Source organism: Leptodactylus fuscus, chromosome 2 (assembly GCF_031893055.1).
Source record: "Leptodactylus fuscus isolate aLepFus1 chromosome 2, aLepFus1.hap2, whole genome shotgun sequence".
Taxonomy (NCBI): Eukaryota; Metazoa; Chordata; class Amphibia; order Anura; family Leptodactylidae; genus Leptodactylus; species Leptodactylus fuscus.
In genome coordinates, this window is record NC_134266.1 from 175,626,189 (window position 1) to 175,642,082 (window position 15,894).

The 15,894-nt window shown below is 38.9% G+C and overlaps 2 protein-coding genes across 2 annotated transcripts in view; both read left to right on the plus strand.

The window, feature by feature from the left end:
- Positions 1-15,894, plus strand: part of CRACDL (CRACD like) — a 62,424-nt gene that overhangs the window by 45,193 nt on the left and 1,337 nt on the right. The window contains exons 6-9 of the mRNA XM_075265184.1: positions 419-490; positions 2,710-2,934; positions 4,270-5,686; positions 14,108-14,283. Of these exons, the coding sequence (XP_075121285.1) occupies positions 419-490; positions 2,710-2,934; positions 4,270-5,686; positions 14,108-14,283 (1,890 nt within the window). The remainder of the gene's footprint in view (positions 1-418; positions 491-2,709; positions 2,935-4,269; positions 5,687-14,107; positions 14,284-15,894) is intronic.
- The window catches only part of INPP4A (inositol polyphosphate-4-phosphatase type I A), a 528,838-nt gene continuing 522,458 nt past the window's right edge, over positions 9,515-15,894 (plus strand). Inside the window, exon 1 of the mRNA XM_075265181.1 lies at positions 9,515-9,526. The gene's annotated coding sequence lies outside the window, so the exon portion shown is untranslated. The remainder of the gene's footprint in view (positions 9,527-15,894) is intronic.

A 15,894-nucleotide genomic window follows, 5' to 3' on the forward strand; every position in this document is an offset into this window, starting at 1 on the left:
TGGGGAGTGCCGGCGTATACGGCAAGCTCTGCTCATGCCGGAGCGTACACGCCGGCCCTCCCCATTCACTTCAATGGGACTGCACGGAGTGAAAGAAGCAGCCCATTCATTTCTATGGGGAGCGCTCGTATCCCCGCTCCCATAGAAATGAATGGAGCTGCTTTAGACGCCGCTTATTCTGAACGTGTTTTACGTTCAGAATAAGCTAGCGTTTACTCAGTGTGAATGCACCCTAAGGGTGTTTTGTGGCCTGCTATGTTTGGAAATACACACAGGTTGCAGAATGAAAATTGTTCAATATTAAAAAATAAACACAAAATATCTTATCACAAAATTCATGCAACTAAAAATGTCGCAGAAATGTGTATAGTCTTATAATATTTTAATAATATGTTTCCTATTTTTTATATTGTTTCAGTTTTCTGACATCCATAAACATCATCAGAGCACACTAAGTTTAGGTGGAACAGGCAGTGAGGAAGATGAACAGGTAGTGTATCTCTGTAAAGGTGAATATTACATACTTCTTCACAAGAAGCAAATCAACATTGACACCATATCAGCTAATCCACAATCTGCTTCCATTGTTTCCTCCGATCTCTACCAGACTGATTGACTATTTTATCTGTAGAGCAGCATGAGTATACAAAGCTCCCCTTCCACCTTTACATCAGGTGTCTCATGGAACTGCTGTTTGCATGAACATTTGCATATATATTTTTTCGGGCATTTTCACTCTGTCCGTTTCCTAGTATATACCTATAAACTAAATATCTGAAGCATTAGCTATTCAGATAGTAGAGAGCAGAAGCCATAAAATCTAATTCTCCACGTTGCTCTGCCCAGCACTGCTCACAGCATCTGTATCAATACACAGAGATAATTGTGCAGCCAAATGGAATTAGATTTTTTTCATGCTGTCTATTATCAGCTGGATTTCTCCTCTTTATAATAGATATCGGGATATATTAGACAACTTGCAGTTCCTCAATATACTAAACATGTCCCTTTAGTTTGGCTTCGCTTCACTTTAGAGAAATGCTTTCCGGCCACTGACAGGAACATCTCAACATGGTTGTTCCCAACAAAAGCTGGATGAAGGGTGTGGTGCTATGACAAGCTGTGTAGCACCTTTTTTTCTAGCAGTTGGTGGGGGTCAGTCATTTGTGACCCTTAGGCTGGGTTCACATGGGGTATTCTGCCTTGTGATTTGGTACGTAGATGCCGCGGGAGCTTTTGCGGGCCGTATACGCTCCCATTGTTTTCAATGGGAGCCGGTACCGTATACGCGGCGCTATTTTGCGTACGTGATTTTGCTGCAGCCGCAAAATAGTGCCGCATATACGGTACCGGCTTCCATTGAAAACAATGGGAGCGTATACAGCCCGCAAAAGCTCCCGCAGCGTCTACGTGCCAAATCACGAGCCAGAATACTACGTGTGAACGCGGCCTTAGGGCCGATTCACATTAGCGTATGTATTTCATCTGGTTAGAGTCCGCATGGAGACACCCCCCTTCCCCGGACGGAATAATAAGGCAACTGCAAGCACTGTGCAGTTAAAGTACACAGACCCCATACACTATAATGGGTTCCGTGTGCTTGCCGTGCATTGCCCGCACAAATGATTTGTGCGGGCAGTGCGCAGCAAGAACACGGACCCATTATAGTCTATGGGGTCCGTGTGCTTTAACTGCACAGCGCTTGCAGTTGCCTTGTTATTCCGTTTGAGGGGGTCCTCATGCGGACTCCCCCGGACGGAATCCAAACGCTAATGTGAACCAGGGGTAACACATCTTTGCGACAAGCAAGAAGATAACATTTGTACAACTAAAGTATAGTCACAGCACTCACCTAAACTGTAAAAAGTCCGAAATACCTAAATAGTACAGCATGACTAGAGTACCATCATGTCCAAGTGACGGACCATTTTGTATACACACTTCCTCAAACCTGCCAAATGGGATGCTTGGGTGAGTAACCATAAAACCACCTCCCCATGTTATAGCCTTTTACAACATATACTCAAGGGTCACAGGGATGATCCTCCGTTGACAGTCATAGAACAGGTTCACTTTTTACCTGCCGTCAGGGAATAGAGAGTTCATTATACAACATAAGTTTTTCTCTTGTCATAACTTTTGGACATATTTACTGTAATAGCCAACCAAGCAGACTCTGTGCTAAAAATATGCAAAAAAGTACAGAACAATATATGTGAATTGGGTTTTCATAACCCCATTCAACCTAAGGCCACATACAATTAAAAAACGTGCAATTTTCATTTTTGCCTTCCCCACCCCATATAAATATATAGGAAAAGTAGTGAATGAGATTCTGTTTAATGTCATCCGCTCATTACCAAAGAAATGCTATAGTTTCAAGTGCAGTGAAAAACACAGTATGTTAATTTTAACTGCAGAATCTCATCCTTTGTTGTTTCTTTGAAATATAGCATTTTTTTCTCTTGCATTTCCCCATAGCCTCATATGTAGCAGACATTCTAATGTAATGAAATGCAATGGATTCCAAAATTGTTGCATTCCTATTATAATGCAGATTTGGTGTAATCTGCAAAGGTTTGGCAAACATGCAATAAGACTGGCTGCAAAATCCACCAAATCTGAATTTTTTAGGATATGAACCAATCCAAATCTAGTGAGCAAAATATTTATCTACGTTTAAAGTACATTTGTGTTGCCCCATTTTAGATTTCATCAGAAACATCTTCAAGACCTCTCTCTCCAGATGAAAATGATCTTAAAGAATCTCATAAAAGGCAAGCAGAGAAAAGAGACAGTACCATCTTCTCACCGTCAGTGGATTTTAGCAATCCTCCTCAGTATTCTACATTCCTGGACAATTCTGCTGCTAGACATAGGCTTTCAGTGAAGCCTAGAAATCAAAGGTTAAGCAAGAATAGAAGACCGTCTGCGGTAAAGTTCTCATTATCAATGTTATGTATTGTTCATTTGTGTAAACCGAAAAGAAAAAAGCAAGCCAATAATATAAAAGTTTTTATTAATTAAAAAAAAAAAAATATAAAATATATATATATATATATATATATATATATATATATATATATATATATATATATATATATACACACACACACATCACATTTCAAAATAAACAAGAGAAGACAAAACTGGCAGTGTAAATAATAATTACAAGTAGTCTATCAACTACACCTTAGAATTACAGTATTAAAGAATACAAATCTAAATATAAAGATGAGTGTTGAGTTGCATTTGCTCTTCATCATAGCATGCTGAATAGCAATCAAATAGCTGAGAAAAGCCCAAGAGAATATAAAATGGGAGATCCAAGGACACTGAACTGCAAATACAGAGCAAGATGCAGCTAATAACATCCCAGACACAGGAAAACAGAAATCTGAACACAAAAAAAGAAAGCTGCTTATTGTCTGTGAATAATATTCTATCTGCCATAACAGAATCAGCGAGTTACAAGTATATAGAAGTACATGCATCATCTCACATTCTCATTACATTGTTGAAATTATAGAATTATTGCAGCACCTGCTGTGCACAGATAAAGCTGTCTGTAGACGTGCTGTGAAGAAAAAAAGCCCCTCACCTATTGTGTAAAGAGAGAACAGTCCTGCTTCCTTCCACTCACTGTTTAGTCGGCTTAAAGCCTGATGTACGGGCTTTCCCTAGTAACAGATAGTAAACATCAAATTAGCTAGAAGGGAGACACCTAGTGGCAGGAACCTTACAAAGGTTTTACAGGCAGATAACAGCAAAATTTTCAAATAAAATGAATTACATTCATTCTACTTCACATGTCCTGTTAAATGAGATTAAATTGTAATTGGCCATAGTCAATGCAAGAAAAGATTATCAATGAAACAATTGATTCACAGTTGATCTTAATTTATTCCGCTGTCATAACAACTATCAGTATTGACACCACAATCTGTAAATGTACAGTAGCTGCTACATTTTCAATAGCATATTGCTCTCACATGAGCAATCCCTAGGCAACAACGATACTCCAATCCTGATGGAATTGTCCATCAGATCTGAATATATAAAGCTATAAAATATTATCAGGGCTTCCTTGGCTCTTACAACATATCGGCTTGACATGTTATAATAGTCTGATCAATGAATGCAGCCACTAAGATCTCTCAGCAATCACAAATTCTGATCCCTCCATGAATGAAGAAGGGACGCTCATATGCAGTGACTTTAATATGGAATTCTTTGCTATTTGGCTGACTTTTTTTTCTATATGTTCAGGCACTACAGGAGGAGGAGTCATTCAACAATTTGACCTGTATGGAAGAGGAAGATGTTACAATACTCAGACCAGAACAGACAACCTTTGATTCCATTGAAGATGATACTTCTGATACTGACAAGGCTATGGATGTAAACTTAGAAGATAAGCAGGAATCTACAGATTTAGCTGAGGTGAATGAATCAATGAATCTTCCAGAAGTAGTGCAAGATAGATCTCTTGATCTGGATCCAGCTAAAATGTCACAATCTGAACATGCCATAAGTGCTTCAGCCGCTGGAAACACAGAATTGGATGAAAAGATTAAAGAACAGAGTGCATTGTCTAGTGCAACGTCAAGTGAAAATGTTTCTCTTAGCTTACCTATTGACCACAAAGGTGACTTTACTGTGTCTTCGACTAATAATCAACAACACACAGTTAAAGAAAGTAAGTCACCAGCCGACATGAGACCATCTATTGTAGAGAAGACAGTTGTCCATTCTTCAAGGACTACGTCTTTTGGACATGCACAGGAATCTCTGCATAGTAGGAGAAGCCCTTTCCAAAATTCATTTTCTGAAAAATGTCTGAATTACCAAGATCAACCTCTGTCTGATAAAGAAAATCATAAACAGTTTGAAGATGGAGATAAAAAAGTAGAAAAGTCGCCTACAGAAACTGTTACACAAAGAAAGTTTTCTGTATCTTCAGCTTGGGAGAGACCTAGGACTGGCAGCTTTTCATTGAAAGCAAATATTGAGAATGAGGCTCATAAAGCCACAAAGTTGTCTCTCTTAAAACCAGGAATGGCAAAAACAGAGATCCTTAAAGAAGAGCCTAAAGTTGCTGCAACAAACATGGAAAATAAGACCATTAGTAAGAAGACTGAGTCCTCTCCTGACCCTGAGGGTATGCCTGCAGACAAGGCAGTCTTTAGTCACACTACCCCAAACCTGAATGTAGTATCTGACACTAATGATTTACCTTTGGTTACAGAATCACAAGCAGATACTGAAGAAAAGAACCCATTTCCTGTAAAGTTAAGATCTACTTCACTATCCTTAAGATACAGGGATAGTATGAATCCTGTTTCAAGTATGGTGAAAAGAAACAGCATTGAGTTAAAGCAGGCAAAATCTACAGATCTGTCATTCTCCAAGGAGGAATTAAACACAGAAAAAGTAGAGGACAAAGATCACAATGTTCTCAGCTCAAAAAGTGAAAATGCAAAATGTAAATTAGAATCGACAGAAGGAATACAGGCGAAACCGCCGCTACCCAAGAAACCTGTTTTACAAAATATTACGGTTGCTGACAATAACACGAATAAAGAAGCATCAGAAAATGGCTCTAGTCAAGAGAAGATCAAATCCTCAGAGACAAAGATTGAAAAGAAAGTGCCTGATAGTAAGCCAAGTCTCAAGAAAATCATTGGTAAGGACTCCCCAATATGCTACACGTCTTAGATCTCTGTCTGATATCTTCCACGTTTCTGTAATGTTAATTTGCTGTAACAAAAACCACTAACAGTAGCAGAGACATAAATGGTGTAATGGTTATAATCCTCTGGATTTGTTCACATCTGCTAGTGGTGTATCCATCAGGAAGCCATAACGCAACACTGAACAAAGCTTGTTAAAGTGTACCTCCAATTATAAAGAACCTTTCATTCATGGACAGTGAATATAAGACACTTTGTAATATATCTTATTGCTGAAAAATTCTAGTTCTGATTATCAGGATGCTTTTGTAACCTCTTCACTTAGTCTGTTATTACTGTGCCTCTCGCAGCCTCCTTCTCCCACTTCCCCTCTCTATAGACTTCTGAAGTAGAAGTACCGTATATACTCGAGTATAAGCCGACCCGAATATAAGCCGAGGCCCCTAATTTTACCACAAAAAACTGGGAAAAATTATTGACTCGAGTATAAGCCGGGGGGGGTGTGCAGTAGATGCTGGGTGCTGGGAAAGGGGAGGGGGTGTTTTGGTTGTCTGTCTGCCCCTTCCCTGAGCTTGAGGACTGTTTCCCCCCCCCCACACACACTTGGAATTTAGTCTGGCTGAATATAGGGTATCTGCAGTGTTCCTATTAACCCCTTCCCGATGGAACAGGAGCACTGCAGATACCCTATATTCAGTAGACCGGGCACTCTCAGACACAGGGATACCTAATGTGTATGTCTCACAGTCATTTTCTACTTTTGTATGTATTCAAGGGAAAGGAGTGATTTAGAACTTTTATTTTTTTTATTTTTTTTTATTCTATGGGAGATTCTATACATTGATATTGCTATTGATATTGACATTGATTGATATTGATTGATATTGATATTGACATTGATTTCCCTTAGGAAAAAAAAAATATATTTTTTTTTTTTTGCTGACTCGAGTATAAGCCGAGGGGGGCTTTTTCAGCACAAAAACTGTGCTGAAAAATTCGGCTTATACTCGAGTATATACAGTAATTAATTCATAACCACTCTCTTAGGATTCATTATTATTGGAGGTACACTTTGAGTAAACATCCTTTGCAGCACTTTTTTTTTGCAAATCTTTTTTTAAAATACTGTATGCTACTGGTGATCTCATTGGCTGTGTGGCACACTAAGCAGATACATCAAAGAAGACACAGATACAATAAGGTGTGTAAAATTCAGTTCAGTCTATTTTTTACTTAAAGAAGTATTCCTAGTTCAGACATTTGTCATATTCGCTCAGATCTGCACCTATGTCAAGAATCAGGGTACCCTGAACCCTGTCCACTTATAGGTCACCAACCATCTCTTTGTGCATGTGTGCAATTCTCTCCATTCTTATCCATCCTTTGCTGGTTCCGTAAGTACATAACAACTGAACATAAAGAGCTGAGGACTTGCATTGCCACGTCTCAATTCATTCTGTTCTTGAATGTGGCAGATGATGGTCATCTCATAAGACAATATGGGTTGGAGAACTCCAATTCTCAACACAGGTGTAGGTAAAGAATCTCTTGCACGTGTATAGCATATCCTGGGAATGTGCTAGCAATGTCTGAGATGGAAGTAAAATCTGTTTCCGTAAATGCTCGGAGCCCATCTTGGTCACCATCAAAGCTCTCATTGGCATTTTTGACATCTTGAATGCCGCATAGCAAATATGTCTAGTTATGCAAATTTATATTCCTCTTTCTATATTTCTGCATAACTAGGCAATTTGGCATCAGAGTATTTCTTGACATGATATCATTTGTCAATCCACTTTCTTAAAAGCATATGTAACTCAGAAATAGCTGTATAGGATTCTTAACAACTTGTTAAAAAAACAAGTCATTGACTCCTAATGTTTTTTTTTTTTTTTTTTTTTTTTACCTTTGTTGATTGCTTTATTAGATTGATAAAGAAAGTAAAAGAATTGATGGATCCTGCTGGGGAGAATTGGTGAAAATATATACAAATGGCGATTAAGATGTAAATCTAAATAAAACTTTAAAGCCTCCCTACTGAGAGCGCTGTAAAAAGAATCCATATCTAGATATAAATTGTCAGTGAAATTATATCCAGCGCTGTGCAGATCAGTCTTTATGTGTCTCCATATTCCCTTGATGTGCTGTTTCCATATCAACAGGCAATAAGCAGGTTTCTAGCTTACTAGTGACAGGGATAAACAAGGAACAAAAAGAAATAAAAAAACATATATTTGTGTCCCTGTGGATGTAAAGAAAAAAAACTATCACTTCCATTATTTTTTTTTAACTGTGTTTACCTTCTTTTTAGCTTTTTATTGTCACAATAATAACTGGAATAATAAAGTGTCATAGATATAGGATAATACACAGACAGTTATCATTCTCATAATGATATATCCATTTGGCTCAAGTCAACATGCACCTTATTCTAGTAGGATGGGGCTAGAGAGGAGCTTGCAGACATCTTTAGGCTAAGGCCCAGCATAGCCCTTTTCACAGAAAGTCTGCAGAGTTTTCCTATAGGGAAACCACTGGCGTTTCCATAGGTAGAATTGACATGTTGAGTTTTCCAAGAAGGCAACGTTTTTGGAAATCACAGCATTTTCACTGTGCGTATCTTTCTGCAATGTGTGGATGGGATTCGCTAAACAATTCAGTTCTGCCATGTGGAGCCCCGGCCTTAGATCTGGTACTGTAGGTACAAAATAGCCAGGACAAAAACCTAACATCTATGAAACATGTAAAAGAGAACACCTGGGATCTCACACTTATGTACATGCTAGGTGCAGACGTAGATGTGATTTTTCACATTGCCCATTTACATTTGGATTTACAGATGCAGCTGGCAGTATTGATAAAAGGTAAAAATCGGAGTATTTGGGTAGGAGTGAGTGTATTGCAGTGTTATGGCTATGCTTATAACTACACTCATTCTGAAGTGTGTACGGTTAAGGGTTATTTAAAGATTGTTTTTCCAATTTACATTGGTTTTCTTAGCAAGTTGGTTGCAAAGTTATCACCTTCATGAGAGAAGAGCGGTGATAGACTGCATGTTTTAGGTTACCTTCAAGCTACATTTTTTCCTTGTCACTTTTTCTTTAACCCCTTCCCGCCGATGGCACTTTTTGACTTCCTGACCAAGCTCGATTTTTCAAAACTGATATGTGTCAATTTATGTGGCAATAACTTTGGAACGCTTTAACTTACCAAAGTGATTTTGAGATTGTTTTTTCATAACACATTATACTTCATGTTAGTGGTAAATTTTGGTTGATATGTTTTGTGTTTAATTCTGAAAAAATAGGAAATTTGGTGGAAATTTTGAAAAATATGCATTTTATAAAGTTTGAAATGATGTGCATTGCATACAGATAGTCAGACCGCCAAAATTATATCATAAATCTCATGTCCCAGATCTTTGCTTTATGTCGGCATCAAACTTTAGGCACCCTTTTAATTTTTACGGACATTATAAGATTTACAAGTGAAACAACAATATTCAAAATTTCCAAAACCCATTTTTTAAAGGGACTAATCTAGTTATGAAGGGGTTTTGAAAGACCCTTGTAGTAAAGCCCCCCATAAATCACCCCATTTTCAAAACTGCACCCCTTAAATAAGCCAAAACAACATATACCTAGTAATTTAACCCTATAAGTGCTTAACAGGAATTAATACAAAATGGAGGTGAAATTTTCAAATTTGATTTTATTTTACTAATATTTTCATTTAGCCCTAGAATTTGCACATTCACAAGGGGTTAAAGGAGAAAACGCATCCCACAATTTGTTAGGCAAGTTCTCCCGACTACCACAGTACCCCACTTGTGGGTGTAAACTAATATATGGACACACAGCGAGACGCAGAAGGGAAGGCGCGCCAAGGAGCTTTTAGAGGGCAGATCTGGCTGTGATCAGTTTCAGGAACCATGTCGCATTTACAAAGCCCTTGAGGTGTCAAAACAGTGGAAACCTCTAGAAAGTGACCCCATTGTGAAAACCGCACCCCTCAAAGAATTTATCAATTGATGTAGTGAGCATTAGTAACCCCGAAGTGAATATGTAAGCTGTGCGGAGTAAATTGGGTACACCAAATCCCATTCTATTTTCCCACTAGCTCCTATGACGCGGACGGGGAAGAGGGGCATTCTGGGGGATCAGCGCTGGTGTCTTCTCTCTCATAAGCTCTAAATATGGGGTGTCCCCTGAAAACGCTCGCACACCTTATACATTTCCTTCTAGTCGCAGCCACTTATGTCCTAATGATTTGGCGACTTTTAGTGTTTTTGTCTTCACATTGTACAAGCTAGATTTTTATTTTTATTTTCTGGCAATGTGGCCATATGAGGGCTTGTTGTTTGCGGTATTAGATGAGCTTTTCAATGCCACCATTTTGGGGCCTGTAACTTATTGACTACATTTTATTAACTCTTTCTGGGTGGGATGTAAAAGAAAACATCAATTCTGACATTGCTTTTTAGCATTTTTTTTTCCCGTGCAGCGTACAGCATAAGTAACATGTTACCTTTATTCTGCGGGTCGGTACGGTTACGGCGATACCTCATTTATATGATTTTTTAATGCGTTGCTATTTGTGCAGAATAAAATTCAATTTAGGGAAAAAAAAATCAATTATTTTTGCATCGCCATCTTCTGAAAGGCATAACGTTTTTATTTTTCGCTAGACAGAGCTGGTTGAGGGCTTATTTTTTGCGGGAAGACCTCTTCTTTTTATTGGTACCATTTTGGTTTTCATCTGACCATTTGATTACTTTTTATTGAACATTTTGTAAGGGAAAGGTGGTGAATAATCATTATTTTGTGCGGTTTTCTACGTTTTTTTTTTTTACGCCGTTCGGGTTAAATAATGTTTTAATTTTATTGTTCAGGTTATTACGGATGCTGTGATACCAAATATGTAATGTTTTTTTCTATTTTTCTTTATTTTACATAATAAAACATTTTATATGGGGAAAAGGGATTTTTGAGTCTTTATTTCTATTTTATTTTAAACTTATTTAAACTTTTTTATTTTTACTTTTTTCAAACTTTTTTTTTCTGTCCCCATGGGGGATTGAAGCAGTGATCGGCTGATCACTGCTTCAATAGAGATACGCTGCAATACACGTGTTACACGTGTATTGCATTGTATAGGAAGCTGTCAGCCTGTGTAGACGCACAGGCTGACAGCTTCATTTATGGCAGGATCAGCCAGGTGCGAGGACGGGGTAAGTGATGGGGCAGACCCGGGGTCACTGATCAGACCCCGGGCTGCCCCCTACGAACACCGGCACCCCCCGAAACCGGCGCGGGGGGTGCCGATCGCCGCCATGTTACACTGAAACCCCGGAGATGCCGGTGGTCATGTTGACCGCCGGTATATCAGGGGTTAACACCCGCGATCGGACCCGGTTCCGACCGCGAGTGTTACAGGGCAATGTCAGCCGTAACATACGGCTGTCACCCACAGCGCATGGTGCGCACACAGTTTCTGTGTGCGCACCATGCATCCGCCGTAATAGTACTGCGGTTTGCGGGAAGCCCTTCCCGGCGAATGTCGGGAAGGGGTTAAAAGAAAATTGCCAGTATTCCTTAGTGTTATAAGGGCCCGTTCACACGGAGAAAACGCACGTGTATTTTGGCAAAACACACGTGTAAAAAATACACGTGTAAAATAAGACTCCTATTGACTTCAATGACATTTTTTTTACACGTGTAAAAAAACACGTCAAAATATACGTCAAAATACACGTGTAAAATGTAATTGAAGTCAATGGGAGTCTTATATTTACACGTGCATTTTTTACACGTGTATTTTGCCAAAATACACGCGCATTTAGTCAGTGTGAACGTGCCCTTGCAGTTTTTGAACACACAGCATCCATAAAGCAGCCTGAGTTCTGGAAACATCCCTTAGAGATTTTAGTGCAGAAACATGGACCATCAGGCTGTAAATCTGTTGCTTGTTTCTTTTTCAAGCTTTACTAAATGCCTTCTAGAAAGGAGTTGTTAATGCATGTTCTATTGCCAATTTTAGGGTGAAGCCCCACATTGTGAAAACGCAGCATTTTACAGTACCTACAAAGTGGATGGCTAATTCTAGCCACACATTACAGAGAAAAATCTGCAGTGGAAAAGCAACATTTTCAAAAATGCTTTATTTCCTGAAAATCACAGCATGTCAAATATACCTGTGGAAACCCGTTTTCTGTATAGGTGTAATAGAGCGGCAGAAAGTCCACAGGTGAAAACTCTGCAAAATCACAATAAAAAACACTGCAGAAAAAAGGGTGTTTTTTTAGTGTGCTTCACTACATGGGGTTTAGCCTTAAAGCTCTGTGACATCTTTAATATTTGCTATTTGGTGATCATCTCGTAGATACAAATCCTTCACTCTCAGGTATGCAAATGGTACTATTAGTCACATTTAACAGAAGGTGCACATTTCCATAAAGGTTTTCCAGAATGTGAATGTATTTTTAGAATCGGAGAACAATAAGCAGCCTGCTGGCTATCTCATACCTATTAAATCACAGCAGCAATAAATGCCAAGCAAAGGTTCTGCAAATCTAAAACGCATGCAAATAACTGGCATCTTGTTGTTGGTGAGGTGCCCACCAATATCCAGGAATAGTCTGCCTTTGAACCGTTTGGTTTATAGAAGACCTTTATTTTAGTACTTTTGTTGTACTGTAGTACTTTTATACTAGCAAACTAGGACCATACTGAAGCTGTATAGTGCAGCTGTAGCTTTAAAATTGGGAATTTATCATTGAATGACAATTGTAGGAGTAAAAAAAAATTAATTGATGTAATATACACAGATATAGCCACCCTCACCTTAGCTTGAATTTTGTCAAAGACTTCAGTTTCTCATATGACAAGTTGAATAATACATGTTACATTTATTATGACATGTTAGAAAAATCTTTGATAGGCTACATGTCAAAGAACAAAATGGGGTGGCCAAACATAGGATAGACTCCTTGTGAGAGAGTATTGCAAAATTCCTTTTTTCAAAGTTGGCCATGTTGATCCATGTTGAGCCAAGGGGAAAGGTAAAGAAGGACATATCTGTACAAATACTAAACCAGTTATCAGTAAATTGTGCAGCAAGCCACTTTAGTTATCATGACATGATACCATATGTACGAGTATATCATATATCATTTCTTGTTTGGGTCTTAGTTAAGAAATATTCCTATGACATTTACCATTCCTTGGAAATCTGTGATTGCCGTACTGAAAAAACCACTCCATCACAGTTTCTTACATATAGTTCATCAGAGCCACAGATTATCTTCCAGAAATAAGCGCTATGTGCAGTGCAATGGGAATATGTGAAGTTAGGTAAAAATAAGTGCGATTTTGGATATTTCGTACTTTGAACACAGCCTACCTATTTGCTGTGAATCTCACCCATTGTCATGCATACATGTGGCTTTTAATACAGATTGAAGGCAGTGTTAACATAACTTTAGAATTCCCCCCTCTAAACATAATTGCAATTTCATAATTATAATTTGCAGGCATTGAATCATTAATACAATAGGTGTACCTGATGTAAATATGTTTGTATAAAATACAATTTGTTATGTTCTATGCATACAATTACTGTAATTATCCCAGTCAATTGGAATGATTTTGGTTTATGTGCATATTTGTAACATCTCTGCCTGTTCTGGTCTCTGCGCCACCCTCTGCTCACGTGCTGCGGCGCAGGAGGCGCGCACAGTTTGATAACTTGCTTAGAGTTTTTGGTTGCATTGTCTGAACACTGTCCTATTCCTTCACCTTGTTAATTAATTTTCACCACATCTGTCTCCTTCACCTTCATTTCCCTCTGCTCCTCTAAGAGTTAAGTTTTGTTTTGCCCTGTGATTGACAGCCTGCCTTGCTATCAGGTTCAGGGCGGGTTCTATCTCCCTATTTATTCTTAGCTCATATTCACATTAATGCTTGCTATTGCTTTGTGCGTGCTAGCTTTTTCTCTTGCTGTTTATTCGTGTATTCTGATTCTTGACCTCTGGCTTTCCCTATTGACTACTCTTTTGGATATTGATTTTGACACTACATTGCTCGACTGTTACTGACCCCTGGCTAGCTGACCTCCCTTTGTTGTTGTTTGTCTTGTCTGTGTTTTTTGTGTCACGTGTATAGGAAGGGATCGTCTCCAAGTTGTCGCCTATCACTTAGGATGGGACCGGCAAGCAGGATGGGACAGTGGGGGGTTTCAGACCAGGGCTCACTGTCTCTTGTGCCCCTTCCTCCAGGGTTGAACAGCTACTGGGGAATTATTGTCCTAGCAATTCCCTAACAATATTAATGTGCAAAAACAAAAATGAGAATATGTGAATATGTGAATATATACGCCAAGATATTTACTTACTTGTATATGTTTTATATTACCAGATAAAAGCACTCCTGTAGCAGCATCAGAGCTTGTTAAGGCAACTGAAAGCAAAACTGAGCTTTCATGGATATCCATAGCGCGACAGAAACAGAAAAGCCTTAAAGAAGAGCGCCCTGTCTCTGAGCACAGCCTTGTAAACCAGGATCCTGAGAAACAAAATAAGAACAGAGCAGAGGTAATTTACAAAATCTGTAAAAATATTTTGGTTTCTTACAATAATAATACTTTCAGCAACATTTAAGAAAATATAGAGGGGAGGATAACCACAGTGTACGTACGTCTGGCAGGCAGAGATGGTACTGTCTGTAAGTTGGCATTCTTTGCTGACGCGTAATGGGATTGAAAGTAAAGCATAGAAAAAGTGTGGGAAACCTAAAAATATAGGATAATTCCTTTTAGAAGCAGAGAAGAAGCTGCCATTCTAAAAGTTAAATAGATGTAGAAAATTGTGTTTCTGCTGGAGGTCTAATAATGAAATATTTGGTGTGATCTGAAAAGCAAAAATCACAATAATAAATTGTACTGAATGGAAAAAAAAAATTAAAAATATATATGGATCAAATATAATATACAAATAATCCGTAATACTGTATAATAGTAATATTAGTAATAATATACTGAGCAGCTGGTACTCTACAGCACTCTTCTCCGGGATGCTACTCCTGGGTACCCCTCTTACACGGGCCCCTGGGAGTCGGACCTTCATGCTGGCCTCCTTGCTGCTTGCACAGAAGCTTCCGTTGCCTTGCAATGCGCAAGAAAAGAATTTCAAAATTCTGTCTCAGTGGTACTGGTGCCCGATTTCCTCCAGAGAATCTATCCTGCCGTAACTGACTGGTGTTGGCACTGTGGTACTGAAATGGGCACTTTATACCACATCTGGTGGGAGTGTGACACTCTTAAGCCCTTCTGGGATTCTGTGTTTGCCCTGTAAGCAAAGGTGTGTGGTCGCTCCATCGCAGTGACTCCCCAAGTGTCACTTCTTTCAGTTATCCCTAGTAGGATTTCTGAGGTGAAGATGGACCTCCTGCAACACTTTCTCATGGCTGCCAGAAGTGTCACTTCCAGGCACTGGAGGAACACTGTTACGCCCTCTGTGGTTGAATTCTACAGGCACTTCTCCCAAAAAGGAGAATGGAGGCTATGGTGGCGCAGGACTATCCTGACTTCTCCAAATTTGACATTCTCTGGTGGCCTTGGGTGGTGTTTCAGGAATCGACTGAATTCTCTTTTTTCTCCTGATACAGTACTACCTTGCTATCCTTTTTCCCCCTCCTTTGGGGGAGGTTGCTGGTTGTTCTTCCCTCCTTTTGTTGCACCCCTCTTCTTTTCTCATACATGTTTTCTGACTGCAGTTCCCATGGTGTGTTCCCCTTGTCTGTTTATTCGGCCCCAATTTCCTTATTAACGTTGTTTTTATGGTCCAGTACTTCTGGACCTTCTGTCCCTTTGTTGTCATATTATGTTTCATGTCGCTGGATGGGTCTTACCCTCCTCCTCTTGTTTACAGGCGTGTTTACGCCATCTTTTTGTTCACTTTGTTTTTATCCTTTTCTGTTATATTTGAAAAACTTAATAAAAGCCAATTAAACATAACATACTGAGTAGCTAAAGATATAAGAGGTACTGAAAGTGTAACACAAAGTTTAACAATAAAAAATGTGTTGACAGCTTCATGTCACAAGGGTCTAAATGTGTACTTACAAAAGGATTCATGAGGGGCAAATAATAAGCGATGCTCAGATCCAGTTTTAAGTACTCTTTTGTTAGTACAGGTGAAGAATGA